This window comes from Hibiscus syriacus, unplaced genomic scaffold, assembly GCF_006381635.1.
Source record: "Hibiscus syriacus cultivar Baekdansim isolate YM2019G1 unplaced genomic scaffold, ASM638163v2 tig00111356_pilon, whole genome shotgun sequence".
In the NCBI taxonomy this organism is placed as follows: Eukaryota; Viridiplantae; Streptophyta; class Magnoliopsida; order Malvales; family Malvaceae; genus Hibiscus; species Hibiscus syriacus.
The window spans coordinates 1,427,995-1,446,875 of NW_024063068.1; the positions used below are offsets into that span (position 1 = coordinate 1,427,995).

General features: G+C 34.0%; 1 protein-coding gene across 1 annotated transcript; it reads right to left on the reverse strand.

Annotated features, from left to right (window-relative positions):
- Positions 1-1,645: 1,645 nt before the first annotated feature.
- LOC120159320 (glutaminyl-peptide cyclotransferase-like) lies at positions 1,646-6,152 on the reverse strand. The gene is made up of 11 exons (XM_039169936.1): positions 5,912-6,152; positions 5,743-5,799; positions 5,527-5,562; positions 5,058-5,122; positions 4,571-4,634; positions 3,468-3,585; positions 2,877-2,974; positions 2,697-2,767; positions 2,580-2,607; positions 1,968-2,022; positions 1,646-1,885 (listed from the first exon to the last, which is right to left on the reverse strand). Exons 1-11 carry the CDS (start codon positions 6,092-6,094, stop codon positions 1,788-1,790), a joined length of 873 nt encoding a protein of 290 aa, XP_039025867.1. The 5' UTR covers positions 6,095-6,152; the 3' UTR covers positions 1,646-1,787.
- Positions 6,153-18,881: the final 12,729 nt, after the last annotated feature.

Consider the following 18,881-nt stretch of genomic DNA (forward strand, 5'->3'; position numbering starts at 1 on the left):
ACTGAAATGGTATCGATACTGAAGAGGGTATCGGTACCCTAGAAGAGAGGTATCGGTACTGTAAGAGGAGTATCGATACTATTCAGTGTGAAATATTAAATTAAGTTTTTCGTTTCGATGATGTAAGTACTAAGTGATTATTTGTTAATGGAAAGTTTGTATTGATCTTTGACATATTTATGTGTAGATTTGGATCGAAAGTGTATTGATCGAAGATATATAGCAAAGAGATTGACCGAAAGTTAAAAGGAAATGCTTAGGACTTATGTGATGGAAAGGTGAGTGCATTTTACTATACTTTTAAATATAAAAGGGGAAGACTCGCGATGAGTAAACCTCGAATGTTTTGAATTTTACTATGAAACACTTTTATCATGCTTTGATAAATAAATTGTGAATAATTTGGTTTGTGAATAGCCAAATATTGAAAGTTTGTTAATGTAAATTATTTGAATTATGACATGATCTTTTCTGATATTTTTATATATTTTTATGAAATTTAACATGAAATGATATATGGATTTAAATATAATACTATGTGATATACTATGTAAAGGTTTTCTACGTGGAAATGATATGTGAATATGTTTATATGAAAATATTCTAAGTGAAAATGTTCAACGTGAAAATATCTATGTGAATGTGCTCTACATGAATAAGACACACTTTGAATAATGAAATGAAAAATAATTATATGCAACAAGCCCAAAGTATATTTATGAGAATTAGGCATATCGTTGGCATGCCAAGAGTCGAGGGTTCTACGCGGTTCTTCGGGATAAACCTATGTGATCCTTCGGGACAATTCTATGTAGTCCTTCGTGACAATTCTATGTGGTCCTTTGGGACAAATTCTACGCGGTCTTCGGGATAAATTCTACGTGACACTTCGGTGCAATTTATATGAGCAGTGGTGACTGCATTAGTGCACAACCTCATTATACTCGCATACCTTGAGTTCTCAGTGGTATACGATGGGCTAAATAAACCAATGAATATGAATTAAACAAATTGATATAGAATGAAAAGTGTATAATTGTATATGTAGTATTTAAAACGCAAATGTAATTATGGATTGAACAGGGTTTAAAAGTATATGACATTTATATGAAACGTAAATTGATTTTCATATCAAGTATTTTTCTATGAAATGTTTTAAATAAATGTTTTATGATTTTATATAGCTCATAATGTCTCACTAAGTCATAGACTTAGCGTGTGATTGTTTTCACACGTAGAATCCACGAGCTTCGAGGAGTAAGTTGAATAAGCATGGGCAGGACATCGTACTGGTGAGAAGTATTAGATCAGAGAGAAATTTGAATTGTATAGTTTTGATTTCAAATGTTGTTGGCATGTACTAATAATGTTTTAATGGTAGATGCTCTAATATGTTTTGTAAATGTGTTTTCAATTTTTACAATAAAAGTCAAATTTTAGTTAAATTCTTAAAGAGTCGGAGTTTAAATGTCAATGTGACACCTCATATTCGTATCCGGGTCGGGGAGTTACATGAGATTTGGGGGCCGTCCAAATGGAAGCAAGCACCAGTAATTTTGTACACATGATGAGTGGGCTCTTTGTGGAGGTAAGGTCCCACATAAACGCGATGCAGTGACGTGCTTTTTATTTAGGATGCCAATAATTACTACACTGAACGAGCAAATTTATTCTCAAGCAATACAAACACATTTTACAGCAATTGAATGAAGAGTTGAGGAATCAAGTGGGTACATACATATATATAACCTCCGACTCACCTCTTTCCAAATGGAGAACCGTAGGAATCATGCCAAGCAAAGCTTCTCAATGTCTCCACTATTGTAGTGCTTCTTAGCCGGGTGCAGCTTTATCTCATAAAGCTTTGGCCACAGTTTTCCGGTCACTGGTAACAAAAAAAAAACGAAATGGATCAACGGCATGTACGACGTGTAACAAATAAGCTCGAATCCGGGTTTACGACTTACCGAAAATGCGATTTTTGTGGCCATCCCAAGCAATCCCATTTAGAACATCAATACCCTGAACCATAGTGAACGTGAGTTAGGCCACTGAAGATTGTGTAGCATCTTGCAGAAAATCATATGGAGCTTTCATGGTATCACAAGCCACATGCAGGACGGGGACAATATTTTATATGGTAAACTACACGTTTAGTATCTAGATTATTACTTTTATTCTGTTTTAGTACCCAAACTTTATTTCCTTTTCAAAATCAAGCCTACCGTTTAGTTAAGGTGTCAGTTTGGCACCCAACCGTTAAATTTTTAACTACAAGGTACTAAAAAGAAACTTAAACTAAACGTTAGGTATGATTTTGAAAAAAAAAATTTAGGTACCGAAACGGAACAAAAGTAATAGTTTAGATACTAAATGTGTAGTTTACCCTATTTTATATTGGAGGCGAACTTATAAAATTTTAAGGGGTGAAAATAGAATATCAATAGAAAATACAAAGAAAAAATCTAAATTATATAAGAATTTGAAATTTTTAGGGAGCAACAATCCTGAAAACTCCCCTCTCGGTCCATCCTGACCACAAGGCGCGTTAGAACAATATTTCAGGTTTAGGTGCTTACGTTATATCCAGCCGCTAATAGTCCTTCTCTGTAAAACAACCAAACACCATGATGGATCTAATTAGTAATTATTTGATTATAGACAACATTACCAAAATAAACAGAATATGTATATACCTTAAAGCTGGAAGAAGAATCCATCCAAGTATTTTACCATTATCAGGTGAGATTCTAACAATGCAGTCAGTCTACACAGAAAGAAAGTTGAGTTCAGGAATCTAGTCTTTTCTTCTCCGGAGATATAAATCCATACTACATGAACCCCAGAAATAAGATCATACATATGCAAAGACATACCTGCCAAACATTTGCCCATATTTCACCTTCTATGTATTCCAATTCATTCAGATAGCGTACTTTTAGGCCATTAAATTTGATCACATGTTTTCTTGTGACTGCAGCATATTGTAAAAGATAAGAATACAGTTAGAAAAAGAGGCATAATGTCAAAATTAACGTTTATCAAGATGGTCATTTTGACTTATTTTTTTTAGAGCATTTTGACCCCAACATTTTATTTTAAGGGAAAAATACCCCTAATGTTTGATCAAATAGTCACCTTGACCCTTATTCTTTTTCTGGAGCATTTTGACCCTCAACGTTTCATTTTAAGGTAAAAAAGGCCCCTATTTTGGAGCGTTAACTGTTTGTTAACTAACGGATTTCATTCATAGTGGGACCTTTTTGCTCTAAATAAAATATTGGGACCAAAATGATAAAAAAAAGAATAGGGATCAAAGAGACTATTTGATAAAATGTTAGGGGCTTTTTTGATATAATGCCAAAAAAAGTTATAAAAATGAAGGATATTTATATTTACTAATTAGTAGACAACATCTACATCTATGCAGTGCTATACAAGAAAAAGTAAGATTTGCTGGTTGGGACCTTTTAATGTTTGAGGATCTATCTCATACAGTGTTGAAGTCCCATCACTTCCATATATGATTTTGCCATCAGTTGCTAGTCCCCACCCATCTTCCATCTCATGTGTAAATTGCCCTAACTGCAGGGATCATGACAAAATGAAACTTTTCTAGACACAGAATACAAGCACCGAATGCACTTCAGTTCAAACGAAACAGAAAGCAAAATGTAATTAGACAATAAGATGATACAGAAAACAGTAAGCTTTTTGTAAGGAGATATGACTGTTGTCATATCATAACCAGAAAAGGTTTTAACATACAGAACAAGGAAAATTAATTTAAGGTTATACAAATTTATAACATTTTTTTTGTTACAATAAAAAATGTTATATTGAAGTGGTTTTAGGATTTATAACATTTTTTTGTTACAACCGAAAATGCTATATTGCAATGGCTTTAAGGTTTACAACCCAAAAAATTATACAATTTGTAATGATTTTGGTTACAACCGAAAATTTTATGGAGAATGTAACTTTTCGGATCAACCCAAAAAGTTAAGACTCTTGATAACATTTTTAGTTGTAACCGATTTCTATTTTTTTTAACAAATTGTATTTTAGACTCTCCAAATGGGGCAACAAAGTTTCAAGCTATTGTTTTGGGCATGCATCATACAAGAAAGCAACATAAGTATAAATTATGAAGTCAGTGACCCAACTTAAATCAACAAACACAACATACACACGAAAAAAAATAACCGAGACACGACAGAAACATGACATGAAAAAATTACACAAGCATGGCATGAATACATGAATCATTTTAGTACGAACTACTAAACAAAAGATAATTTTGACACGATTATGATACGGAATACTACACGACACGGACACTTCTGGATTCTTATATTAAAGTTTCATGAGGCATTACTTAAAATCAGTAGAGCAATGAGCAGACCAACTTTCCAAACAATGAAATTTATACAGAAATAGAATAATAGAAATTATTGTAACACTCAACTATGCATGCTCATAGCCCCGATAAGTGTTTATTTGAATCATGATAGCACAAATTAAAGACCAAAACAAAGAGTATAATGATGCAGAGACTGGAAGCACAAACTTTCTGCAAATTTTTTCTGTCATATGTGAAACCAGTTTGCGTCAACCAAGTTACTTGGAACAGCCTATAAAAGAACATGAGAGTTACTAATTAGTCTTAAGAGTACACAAAAAGTCTACAATGTAAAATCTAAAAACTCAGAATCATAATAACAAATGCCAACCAAATTATAAACCAAAACATTAAAATAGATGAACAGAAAAAAATTCTCAATTGAATGCATATAAAATGCACTGAAATCAGCCAAACTTTTACTAACTGCAGAATGATCTTTAAGTAGTTTAAACATCAAAAATAAATAAATAAATAAATAAAACCAATTTGGAGGCAGAAGGATTTGACAAACTGATAGTGCACTTCAAAGTACTTGCAGGAAATAAAAAGGGAAGAAAACATGTGACAAGGAAGTGGAAGAAAAGAAGAAAGAAGCTCATTTTTTTGGATGAACATGAGCCCAACTATACAAATTATATTCCTTTTAACAAACCTTTCACCCAGAAGAGTTAAACCCTCTCCAAAATATGAATCAGCCATCTTGTGAAGAAGCTCGACCTGCGTACACAAAATATAAGCCTGGAATTAGAAAAAAAAACGGAACTAAGGACATATTCAGTCATTGACGGACCGACAGGGCAGCGGCCCCTGAAAATTTCAAATTATCAAATATTTTAAATTTTTTTATTGTATTTTCTATTGATAATTTATTTTCACCCCCCTAAAATTTAATAAGTTTGCCTCTCTTAAAACTTTTAAAGCATAAAATCCTGATTCCATCTGATATCCTAATAGCAAGCTTCCAAGCAAATTTAATTCCATTGACATAATTTATCAATAAATCTAACTGCACACAATTTTAACTTCCAAAAATAGTAATATTCGTTAATCTCATCAGACAAATGGATGAACAACCAAGTAACAACAAGCTTGTATAAAAATGAAAATACAGGGTTCTGCACCTTTCCAGTCTTTACAGCTACCCTGCGGACCGATGACTGAAACAGCAAGAAGAACCAGGAGGTTAAGTAATGGTTTTCATATGATTCAAATCCAACTCTAAACAAAATTAAAGCGACCAGGCAAAGAACGGAACCTAATTTTGGAACCGCAAATCGGTAACATGAGGAATAATGAAATATGCAAACATAAAGAGATAGCAACAAAAAAAAACTCACATTCCCGTAAAGACCAGTTGACTCAAAGAAGGTATCATTTCCAGCATAGACAAGACCCTGGAAAAAACGATCCATGGATTTTCAATGTACGATCAAAAGCCAAATAAGGGAAAATCCAGTCTGAAAAATAATCATAAACGTTGATGGATCCTTTTGAGGAGTTACCTACCTGGGTGAAGGCAGTGGGATCGTGAGGGAATTCATTAACTATTTCGAAGCCGTAAATCTGAAGGGAATGGTGGTCGTTTCCAGTGTTTGAAGAAACACCCAAAACGAGAATCACAAAAACAAGCAAGATAATGGATACTGAAACGAAGAGTTTTCTTGGATAGAAATGGTTGAAAGAGGCCATGGAGGCGATGTGTTGGAGCTTGATTTCTCGCCGTTATTAGTAACCATAATAGGGCCAGCACCGTTGGAGTTTGGTGTGGAATTCATGGCAAAAGGTCATAAACGCGCAGTTTTTGGTTGACCAATCAAACATTATTATCGCTTTGGGATTTTTTTTTATTCTTTATGGCCAGTAATGAACAGCATCGCATTAGTTGTCGTTGTCCCCTTTTCTTCCTTCTAAATTATGTTTTAGTCCCTCAATTTGTATTATGTTTTAACTTAAATCGTTTAATTATAAATTTATAATTTAATCATTAAATTTTACTTTTTAAAATTATTAAATTATTAGTTCTTTAATTAATCCTCTCACCTAGCAACTAATTTACCCATTTCTAGACTCCTTTCAAGCTCACTCAAGCTTCCCACAAATCCATTTGTTAAAACCCTCTGCCACATCATCTCTTGGAACATTGGCTCTCGAAACATAAAATAAATCCCATAGATCACTAATAGATGTACTTAAAGCTTCTAAAATATAAAAAACTAAGCTAGAAAGAAATGACAGATTTACAAAATCTCACATTTTACCACCAAATTCAGGATTCCAAAAAGCCTAGCTAGTTCTTCACTTGATTTTTTGAGTAAAATATTTGGGGTGTGGAGAATAATTACTAACTATATAAATCTCTTTGTATACTTGTTGATGGAAACTAGTTTGATTTGTCGACTGTAAGCTGATCATTCCATTTGGATTAGGTGGAGAGTCGCAATCAATAGGATAGTGGTTGTTAGTCGGTGTTTAAAGGACGGAGAGAGTGAACTATCATGACAAAGAAGAAAGGGGTCGTCTAATTACGAGCAATCCATCCCTTTTTCTAATCTTGATTGATAATATTTATAATAGCTCTTAATGCGCTTGTCATCCGTAAGGTCATGATGACTATTTCTAAGCTAATTAGGCGTACATGCTAAGGGTCTTGCCTAGGTCTCGTCTGTGTACTGTAGTTGACTTGAGTAAGGATCTCATAAACTTTTAAGAGATTCGATATGCAAAAAAGTATTACTTAAAGAATTTATTCATATTATTGAAAATTGATAGAGGATTTTTTTAAGTATTACTTGAAGAAGCTAAATTTAGTCTTATCTTGTGGAAAAGTGAAGGATGAGTCATAAACTCATTTACTTCCATCATTTTCGACAAAGAAAATAATATAAAGGAAATAGAATATTTTTCTCCCTTTTACTCTAGTTTTTCATGTAAAAGTAAGATAGAATAGATAGAAGTTTTAAAATTTTCTTTTTTCAATAGATGTTGGTAGTCTTATTAAAAAGTGAAAGTATTCAAAATTATAATAAGAGTTTACAACTATGATAATAAATTAAATATATAATTTGGAAAATTTCCTTGTCGAAACGATCTTTTTACAAAAATAAAATAAAATTGATTATTTTTAAAATCCCGTCTCGAATTATTTTGGTGTTTTTCTTCTCACATAAGATAAAAAAACGATTTAAGGAGTCACCACCAATCTTTGATTAAGGTGTGATTTGAAACCTAAAACATTTTTTTATTTTAATAAAATTTATTTTAAAAATTATTAAAATAACCTAAAAAAAGGTCTGTATACCAGAAAATAAGTTCGGGAGTCGATTACGTGTGGGGAAGGATTAACACTCCCACAACGTCCAAAATTGGTACCTTCTTCATTAATTATTTGTCTTTGCAATAAAATTTACAAATTCAGGTTTAATTTAATTTCCGATCCCATAAAATAAATTTCTTGAATTTTGGAATGAAATATTATAATATTTAATTATTTTCCATTGAGAATAAATGATCTCTCATACCTTGAGACAATTAATTCTTACTCCAATTGAAACAAATAATTATTATAATTTCACACCAATATCCGAATGCACACAAACATATTAAATTTAAAATTACCAATCTTTTTAGAAAGAAGAAAAATATTCGATTATTTAAAGACATCGAGATCGGATTTTAGATAAGTTCTAACGATTTTTTCTCAAAGAATTTAAGTGAACGAACATTTCTTGTTCTCTCATTCCCAAATTTTAGGTGAGACCAAATTTTGGGATTCACTTAATAGGACACATTTTCATTTTAAATTGTCAGAAGTAGTTTTCTCATAAGTTAAGACAGCTACCTTAGGTAAACTTTAAAACGAAAAGGTATTACCGTTAATCAATTTATTTTGTTTGGGGTCAAGTTCTGCCCATGAGTCTATAAAAAACCATATATATATATATATATATATATATATATATATATATATATTAAACGTAATAATATGTAAATTACCCATATAAGGGAATATAATATAATAATAATATAACACAACAAACAGGTGTTGTCAAAATATAAATATTTTATATGTTAGGCATTACAGTTGTAAATAAACTAATAATATTATTTAAAATTAAAAATATTAAAATCAAGAATTAAAATGCAAAATAATTAAAATTCATGGCCATAACAGAATATATCACAAAATCTAGGTACTGAAATCATAATTTAACCCTAATTACTATTCGGGACTAAAATAAAATTACTAAAATAATAGGTCTAAATCATATATTTACCCAAAACATAAATAAATAAAGGTAGTGACTAAAATAAAAATAAAATAAAATCAGAGATCCAAATTAAAATATGTATAAATTAATTTCAGTGACTAAAATAGAAATTAACAAAATTAGAGTGATTGTGAGAATGAATTTCCTACACTCAAAATTGCAAATACCCCTTTCGAAACTACGTCGTTTCGGTGTGGGTATTTATACCCCAAAACCGGCCTTAAATGGCCATCAACCTTCATTTTTCAAATTTTTTCTCACTAACAGAGAGAATAGAGAAATCTCTCTGCCTCTCTCTAAAACCCTTCGCCGGAGGCAAGGCCGACCACCACCGGCACCGTTCACTGACATTCTCTATCGCTGCCGATGGTGGTCGGAGATATAAAAATACCCTAAAATGATCTTTGGGCTTCCCTAAGGCCGAATCCGAGCACCCCTTTTCCAAAAAGCTAGTCAATCAGACTAGATCTAAAGAGATACCTTCGAAAAGATGACTTTCCCGCGACGTTTGGATATCCCCGACGATGGTAAGTTTTATTTTCTCTCTTCTTCTTTTCGCTGTTGTTGGTTTGTTGGTCTTTTTGTTTATTTTTTGTCCCCTTGTTGGTGATGGGGGCTTTTTATAGGCCTCGTGTTGCTCCATTTTAAATGGTTGGATGGATGAATCCCGGTGACTCACCGAGGCTATGTCGATGACTCACCATAGGGGTGACTAGATGAATAAGGTGAGTTGGCTGGGTGCATTAAATGCACCCAGATCTCCTTCAATTTGGCCGGTGGTCTTCAAGGGCAGCAGTTTACGTGGCAATAATTGAGGGGAGATTCTAGCACTACAGGCGGCGGCGGGCTTATCCTCGAGCTAAGGCAACAGCCGATATAGCCCTAGGGTTATGATGAAATCCTAGGGTTTCCTCTAGAAAAATATGGATCGTTGGATCTCTCACAGATCTAACAACTGAGATAGATCGAATACTGGAGAAAATGTGAGAAAACCCTAACTGGGTTATGGGCTTCTCAAGCTGAATTTGGGTCTGGACCGGGTTCTGGGCCTGATTTGGGTCTCGAGAATTATTGTATCTAGGCCTTTGGGTTATCTTTGTAATTTGGGTTTTGGGGTTTGTTTATTTAGGGGCCTAATTGGGTTTATTGTATTGGGCTTGTAATAATATTAAATAATAATAATAATATTTATAATATATATTAACCGTGACAAAAATGATTGTCTACAGTTGCCCCTCTTTGCTCATTCTTATATTAACAAGAATAGGAAAAAGATGAAAAGACATTGATTTTTTGTCCAATTGACTTCATGTTTTGATAGGAAATCTGCTCCACTCTTCATTCAAGGGATATCAGACTTGATACGTGCCTCTTTTTTAGGTAGTCAGATCAATTTTGGAAGACGGGCCTGCTTCGCTATTCATTCAGGGGAGATCAGACTTGATATGTTCCTCTTTTCAGGTAGTCATATCTATTTTAGATGGCGTGTCTGCTCCACTATTCATTCAGGGGAGATCAGACTTGATTTTTGCCTCTTTTTCGGGTAGTCAGATCTATTTTGTATGACGTGTCTACTCCACTATTCATTCAGGGGAGATCAGACTTGATCTGTGCCTCTTTTCGGGTAGTCAGATCTATTTTGGATGACATGTCTGCTCTACTATTCATTCAGGGGAGATCAGACTTGATATGTACCTCTTTTTTGGGTAGTCAGATCAATTTTGGAAGATGTGTCTGCTTCACTATTCATTTAGGGGAGATCAGACTTGATATGTGCCTCTTTTTCGGGTAGTCAGATCAATTTTGAAAGACGTGTCTGCTCTAATATTCATTCAGGGGACATCAGACTTGATCTGTGTTTTTTTTTTCAGGTAGTCAGATCAATTTTGGAAGACAAATTCATTCAGGGGAGATTAAACTTAATTTTGTGCCTCTTTTTCGGGTAGTCAGATCAATTTTGGAAGACAAATATGCTCTAATATTCATTCAGGGTATATCAGACTTGATCTGTACCTCTTTTTCGGCTAGTCAAATCAATTTTGGAAGATAAATATGCTCTACTATTCATTCAGGGAAGATCAGACTTGATTTGTGCCTCTTTTTCAGGTACTCAAATCTATTTTGGATTACGTGTCTGCTCTACTATTCATTCATGGGAGATTAAACTTGATATGTGTCTTTTTTCGGGTAGTCTAATCTATTTTGGATGACGTGTCTGCTCCACTATTCATTCAAGGGAGATTAGACTTGATATGTGCCTCTTTTTCGGGTAGTCAGATCAATTTTGGAAGACAAATCTTCTCCACTATTCATTCAAGGGAGATCAGACTGCCTCTTTTTCAGGTAGTCAGATCAATTTTGGAAGAAAAATATGCTATACTATTCATTTAGGGGAGATCGGACTTGATCTATGCCTCTTTTTCGGGTAGTCAGATCAATTTTGGAAGACATGTCTGCTCCACTCTTGTTTCAAAGAGATAAGACTCGAGATTGTTTTGATTCGCTACTTTTTCAAGACCAAATTTGGATGAGAAGAATCTGTTCCACTACTCTTCCGTGGAGATCGGACTCGAGGTTTATTTGATTCGTTGCTTTTTCAGAAAGACCAAATATGGGTAAGAAGAAATGTTCCACTACTCTTTCATTTGAGGTTGATTTGATTCGCTATTTCTTTTCAGGAAGACCAAATCTGGGATGAAAAGAATCTGTTCCACTACTCTTTCGTGGAGATCAGACTCAAGGTTGATTTTATTCACTGTTTTTCTAGGAAGACCAAATCTGGAATGAGAAGAATCTATTCCACTACTCTTTCATTTGAGGTTGATTTGATTCGCTACTTTTTCATGAAGACCAAATTTGGGTGAGAAGAATTTGTTCCACTACTCTTCTGTGGAGATCAGATTTGAGATTGATTTGATTCACTACTTTTCCAGGAAGACCAAATCTGTAATATTAATTTCTCTTCATGAGGAAGTCAATGATTGACTCTACTGGGGATTCAGGGATAATAAAGGTTGACTTCTCTTCACGAGGAAGTCTAGGATTGACTCTATTGGGGAGTCAGAAATAACAAAGGTTGACGAGGAAGTCAAAGATTGGCTCCTCTGGGGAGTTAGGGATAATAATAAAAAATGACTTCTCTTTATAAGGAAGTCAAAAATTGACTCCTCTTCACGAGGGAGTCAGAAATAACAAAGATAGGCTTCTCTTTACGAGGAAGTCAAGGATTGACTTTACTGGGGAGTCAAGAAATAACAAAGGTTGACTTCTCTTCATGAGAAAGTTAATGATTGACTCTACTATGGAGTCAGGGATAACAAAAGTTAACTTCTCTTTATGATAAAGTTAAGGATAACAAATATTGACTTCTGTTTATGAGGAAGTCCAGGATTGACTCTAGGAAACAAGATTGAGTTTCCTAGAGAAATGTTCTCAGAAAGCTACGATTGAAGTTTCTAGGGAAACTATCTTAAGAGAGACAAAACTTCTCAAAACATAGTTTGCATAAATTATCATGAGGTAGATCAAAATGTATAATGTATGTATGAAATTATGTATGATGTAATGATACAAATTCATGTATCATGTATAAATGCATATTTTCTTGATCCGTGAAGGAAATGGTTGCACAAGTAATCTTCATTCTTTTCCTAATTAAGTTATCTCCACCAGTGTGTGCTTTCGCAAGTCCTGAGTTGTATCAATTTCTTCTCACCCTAGCAAATTTTTGCCCCTGATAAGATTGATTTTCTTTACCTGAACTTGTGTAGAAATCCAATAAAGCTCTTATCTTTGAAAGAATGATCTACCATCTTGATGAAATAGCGTATGTTCTAATTTGACTCTTGAAACATATCAAAGGGAGGATCTATGTTAATTCCTTTCATGTCTCCACATCTAGTCGGATCTCGAACAAGGCTATTTGTACCACATCATGCCGAGAGGTTTAACATTAACCCATCGTTCAAACTTAGTTGACTCCACTAGCTTCTTATTGTTAAAATTCTAGCTCCCTTTCTATGGAAAGAAATCTTTCACCTTTTCTTACTTTTAACCTCAGGAAATGTAGAAGGTAACCTTCATCTTGGGGTAAAAATGGAAACACCACATGATCGCAACATTGGTCCAACACCATAGTTATTGGTTTGTAAAACATTTGACAACACATTCATCCTTTCCTGTGGCTTATGCCTAGATTTTTCAACCAAGGGAGTTCTTTGAAAGGTGTTCAGAGCTTTTGTATGGTGTTACATGGACACCAAAGAACAAAGCTAAGTGGGACTAAAAGTGGGATGCTTTGTCTTGCCAACATTAATGCATATGAAACCACCAGAATAATGCAACTGTATGATGGATAAAATGATCATATATGGTAAGCTCCACTATCATTGTTTAACCATTTTCATTTTTCACACATTTCTATCTCAATAAATGTTTGCTCAAACCAATGATCTTATATTCTTGTATGATACAGACCTTCAAAATGCCCCAACATTTACTGATACGAACGTTCAAAATGCCCTAACATTATTTCATACTGGTACGTGCCTTCAAAATACCCCTACATTTATTGTTTCTGGATTATACGAGCCTTCAAAAATACCCCCAACATTTCAAATCGTAAGGCTCACTCTCAATTTCTGTTTGATTTGAATCTTATGATTCCTACAAGGTCTGTTTTGGTAATGCCCCAATATGGGTACTATTGGCTTTCTTCGTACCCAAATCTCTTAATCTTGAATGTTCTCATTCTGGGGTCACTAAACAGCAGTGTTGTCATGTGGCTTGAGGGCTTTTCTTCATGTTGTCATAGACACTTAAGAAGTGATCAATTCTTCTAACAGAAATGTCTTGCATTTTTTATATGATTTGAGATATGTGCCCCTTCCGAATAAGGTGATCATCTTCTTCTTGATTGATCGCACTCTTGTATTTTTGCTATGCAATGGGATATGTGCCCCTTTCGAACAGGGCGATCATCTACTTTAAGGACCTTTCACGTTTGAGACTGTCCTGTTTGAAAATATTTTTCTCTTTTCTTTTATTTTAGAAATCAAATAATGAAAGAATTTTGTAAAGTGTTACTCCTTAATTCATGCTCACAATTAAATCAAATCATAAACATGATTTCAAATAATAAAAGAATTAACAACTCTTTTAATATTTTCAAAGTTATAATTCTTTAACAAGTGTCAAAATTGATGGGTTGACTTTAGGTTGGCCTTCTTATTTTCTAAGGTTTTAGTCATCAAATATGTATTTTCTTCCTTAGTACTTGTGAACACTACAACATGCTCTTCTTTCTTGGCTTAGTATTTTAACCGGATGCGGACAAAATGACGCAACTAGCATATTCAATTACTAAACTTTCTAGAACACTTCTATTTCAGTTCTCTGAAATCTTCCATTTGTTCAAGGTTTGTAGACTCATTTAATAAAGGCAGTGCAAAAATATTGGTCTAAAAACGAAATTCCTAAGTGCTTGTGTGAAATTGACTGTAACAAGTGTTCCTTAACCCTCTTAGTCCATCTTTACCAAAACTCCTTATTTAGTAAATTTGATCTAATGGGTCATTGTTTGGCTAGCTGAATTCAGCTTTATTGTAATTTTCCTTTATCGGGCTAGCTGAATCTTATCCATAAAACTGAGGTGTTTATCTAATGGGTATACGGATTCCATTTCTTAAGCTTTTTAAGAAGAACCTGTTATAGTTCAGGTGTTGTTGAAAGTCAAAAAATCTTTTCCTTAAAGTTCAATTTCAAAGCAACTAACCTAAACTAGATTCACCCACTTGACTATTCCATCTGTGAAGATCATGAACATCATTGAACGTCCTTAATAGAAGTATAATCTAGTCGGTTTTGTAATGTCATACACAGGAGATGCTCCAAGTTGTCTGCTCCTATGCGTATCTAAATATCAAGCCTCTTGTTCATTTCCTAATAAAAGAAGAATACTATATTTGTAAGAGAAGGGTATGGTGCTTGACTGTATTTTCTGGGTAATATCGAGGGTCCTTGTTTTATCAGTTTTCAATCTTGTCACTTTGTCTAAGATTTATAACTCTAATCACTTAAAGAATTTTTAATTCAATTGATATTCAAAGAACTGCAAGATTGCAAATTTGATTCAATGCTCACCATTTTTAAAGCAACACAAATTTATTTAAATAACCTTACAAAAAGGCTGACAAAGGAAAAAACATATTCAAACAAAATGTTTTCAATGTAAGGCACAACTATGACAGATAACAACCTCCACTTGTTTATCTAGAATGCCTCATTCTCTTATAATATTGAGTGTTTAATCAGACTAGGGTCTTTATCCTCATTTACCCCCCATTTCTTGATCATTTCTCATGTCAACACTCTCTTACCAACGAGCTTTTCTATTTATTCCATCAATGGTATGCACTTGTTAGTGGATGACCCAATGCCCCTAGATGAAAATCACAAGCACTATTCAGGTCATAGCCATAAGCAGATGGGGGTAGTCTTTACTCTTAAAGGCCTCAGGGTGAGGTATTGATTCTTGATTAAAGAGGATAACAAGTCAGAAATAGGCACTTGAAAAAATTTAAGGGTCGTATTTTTCCAAAACATCTTTTGCGGTCTGTCTTGAATTACCTCTCCTTTACCTTTTTTTTTCTCATCATTTAACATCATAGAGGTATCAAGAGTTGAATCTTTTATCTCTGCCTCAAATACCTTGCTTTTCATGATTTTGTTATTTTCCTTTTAACGCCCTCTTTCGTATGCACTTCACTCATTTTGACCCCATCAACTCAATTCTAAAGGTTGACTCTCAATAAACTGATTTTCATCATCCATCTTTATAAATCCCTGAGCCAAAATATCTTGGACTTGTCATTTGAAGTTGCTATATTTCCCAATGGAGTGTCCTCGGGATCCCGAATGATATTCGCAAGAAAATTTCTCATTATACCAACTCGAGTAAGGGGACAGGAAAGGCTTAGCCAAACGTGGATCAATCAGTTGGGCTTGGAGCAACTTGGAATATAACTTGTTGTACAAAAAAAAGGAAAATTAGGTAAAAGCGCTTTTGACCTCACTTTCTCCTTGCCATTATTATGACCATCTTGAAGACCTTGTGACTGATCACTGAGATGTTTAGTCTTCTTTAATGGCACTTTAACCTCTTTCATGCTTCTTTTATTTGATTCATGCTCAACTTTCGTGTTAGAAGTTTCACCCTTTATTTTTGCTTTTTCCAGCATGATCTCTTTCATATTCTCTGGAAGCATACCCAATTTTTGGAGTTGAATCGAATTACCACATTCCTCAACAGGTTCTTGGTCATTTGTTATCATTGCATTGGTTGCACCACTAACATTAGGATTCTCGCTCGAAGTTTTCATCTTTTCTTGCTCAATATGGTCCTCTAATGTTTTATCCCTATATATTACTGTAACCATCATACTCATCAGCTTGGACATTTGTTCCTTGGAACTTTCTTGCTTCATCAAACATCTCTTTTTGGGTCTTTACAAGTTGCTCCTGGATTCTCTCGATTCTATTAACACGTGCTAATATTTCATTCATTACTTTCGATCTTTTTAGAGACACGCCCAAAGTGACTTTAGTTTTCTTTCAGAACTTCTGTCATAATATCCTTCATAAATTACTCTCATGTTTTCATGATTGACGCATGTTAATATGATATGCAATGTATGACGTATAGATGTGAATGTAAAGATGCCAAAAAATACAAAAATGTAGAAATGTGAATGCAAACTTTGCAATGCAAATGCATGTATATAAAATGTGTCATTCAAGAGTAACCATCTTAAAACAACTTTCATTGAACACAAAAGGTTTTGGTACATCAAACAAACTTTACATATAAGGGATAACTTTCACTCCTAATTACTTTATTTCTTTCAAAATCCAAGTTAGTTTCCACTCATACTCAGGTGTTGAGTTGTCAATTTGCTTTAATTTTCTCGTAAAGCCAGTTAAATCAACCAGTTTATGAGCCACATTTTTGGCTTGAGCAACAGCTTCCTTCATGACGTCGATTTTTTTCCATCATCTTTTGTGTTAATTCTTGAAGTTATAGACAATATTGTTCATTCTCCCTTATAAGAAAGCCTTTGTGGTCAAGAAGTCCTTATACAATATCTTCATAATCACCTAAAAAATTTATCAATGTCTTGTTTTTGGCCCTAGTGGCTTCTAGTTCAGCATCATTCTTACACTTATGGCACTGATATGTGGCTTCTATATTGGTTATAACCCTATTCAACATCTGATTTTCGACTTAACATCTTTCCAAGTTGATAACGGATGTATTACACGTTTCTTTTGCAATCCGTAAATCATATGAGAACTTCTTGGCTCGACCTTCATGTGTATTGCAATTCTTCTTCCAATGTTTAACACAGTTTTTTAGTTTAGTGACCCCTGTTGTCCACTCTTCCGGGTTATTTCCTATACCAGTATTTTTAAAGGTTAAACTAATCTTTTGATAACAATTATGCATGGCTTTCATCTTTGCAATTAATTTATCGTTTTCATTACTCAAATGATGTGTTTGAGTTTCATAATTCAGCAAACCTCTTTCCTTCTGGAGATATCTTTAGCTTTGAACACTTTTGGTATCAATCTAACAAGATAATCAGTTACCAAGCTAGGTCGATCTTTTATCTCGAACTCTAAGATTTCATAATCCAAAAGATGTTGTACTTGATGCTTGAAGGCAATGCAATTCTCAATGGAATGTCCTTGAATTCAGGCATGATATTCACAACGAACATTGATATCATACCAATTTGGATACGGAGGTTGCCAAGGTTTCATATAATGTGGAGCCACCTCTCGGGCTTCTAGTAGCTTCTCGTACAACTCCTTATATGATATAGGGATAAAATCAAAATGAGAGCCACTTCTTGTCTTAGATTGAATTTGAGTCTCCGATGATGAGAGTAGATTCTCAAAGATCAATGAGCTCTGATTGCATGACTTCTTATCATTTCTGGGAACTTCTACAGTTGTCACAATTTCTTTGGTATTTCCAGATAAGTTGTTGATACGAATGGTGATTACTCGTGATTTCTTAGATTAACTAAGATTAGCAATCCCTTGTATATCTGACATCGTCATATTATCTTCATCGAGCTCTTTCTCTTTTTTGTGCAGAAGTCTCTTTTCCTAAAGAAAATACTATATCCATCATTTTAGACATTTGCCCTCTTATTTCTCGTATCTTCTTTTTCTCTTCATCGGGCATTCGATCTTTGGGTGCATAGCTCTCCACTATCCTCGAAGTTCCCTCAAGATGCCATTCCCTAGCTGTGTTATAGTTTACTTGATCATGAAACCATTTTTCCATTATGAAAACCTTTTACTTTGATTACCATTCTCAAATCAACATATTTTGATTATGTCATGATCATTCAATGCAAGCAAAAAGAAAACAACATAAAAACATAAGTTAGTACAAATAACAAAATTAATAATCTACTGCAAAACAAAAATGTAAATACAGAATAAGAGACAGAGAAAAATAAGTCAAAAGGAATGGTTAATACTAATTAATGGAAAGAAAATATCCTATCCATCATGGTATATCTCTTGACATGCTTTATTTATCATAAAAATCCTAACCTCATGCAATCTAGTTCACATACTTGTTTGGAGAAATAAATCTAACCGCATGATTTCTAGTTCGCATACATTTATTCGGAAAGTAAAATTATACTATGAAAATTAAAGGACTCAAAAAGTTTTTTCATTGTGTGCTAACCTCACAATATTTCTAAGATTTGGTTAAGTTCTAATTAGGTTCGGGTTCTAGGTTCACTATATGTTGGGTTTAGTTCTAAAGTATAAGATCATCAAATTGTCCTTGTCGGTGCCCTCGTGGGCTGCCTAACCCTCAATCCTGGCCCATCACAGGCTTTTGAATCGAGTTCAACTCGAGGGAACACACTTCCTTATGTCTATACGGAGGTGAATACCGTCACGAGGACCATAAGGTGTGAGCTCAAGGAGTGATCCACTATCCCATACGGAGTGAAAACCACACGAGGGAGTAGTTTCTCAATCCTACTTAAATAGGATAGAGCGGGGTTTTAGCTCATGTCATGATAATGCAGTGCACAGTGTGTGAGGAAAAGAAATACATAACTCATAACAACTTATTCAATTCTAAAAAGACACAATCAATTCTGAAAACATTATAAAAA

Coding starts and splice junctions, on each gene's coding strand:
- LOC120159320 (XM_039169936.1), bottom strand. CDS start 6,094: ATGGCCTCTTTCAACCATTTCTATCCAAGAAAACTCTTCGTTTCAGTA. Junction 5,563..5,742: donor CAACTGGTCTTTACGGGAAT/GTGAGTTTTTTT, acceptor TTGCTGTTTCAG/TCATCGGTCCGCAGGGTAGC. Junction 5,123..5,526: donor TAGCTGTAAAGACTGGAAAG/GTGCAGAACCCT, acceptor TTGTGTACGCAG/GTCGAGCTTCTTCACAAGAT.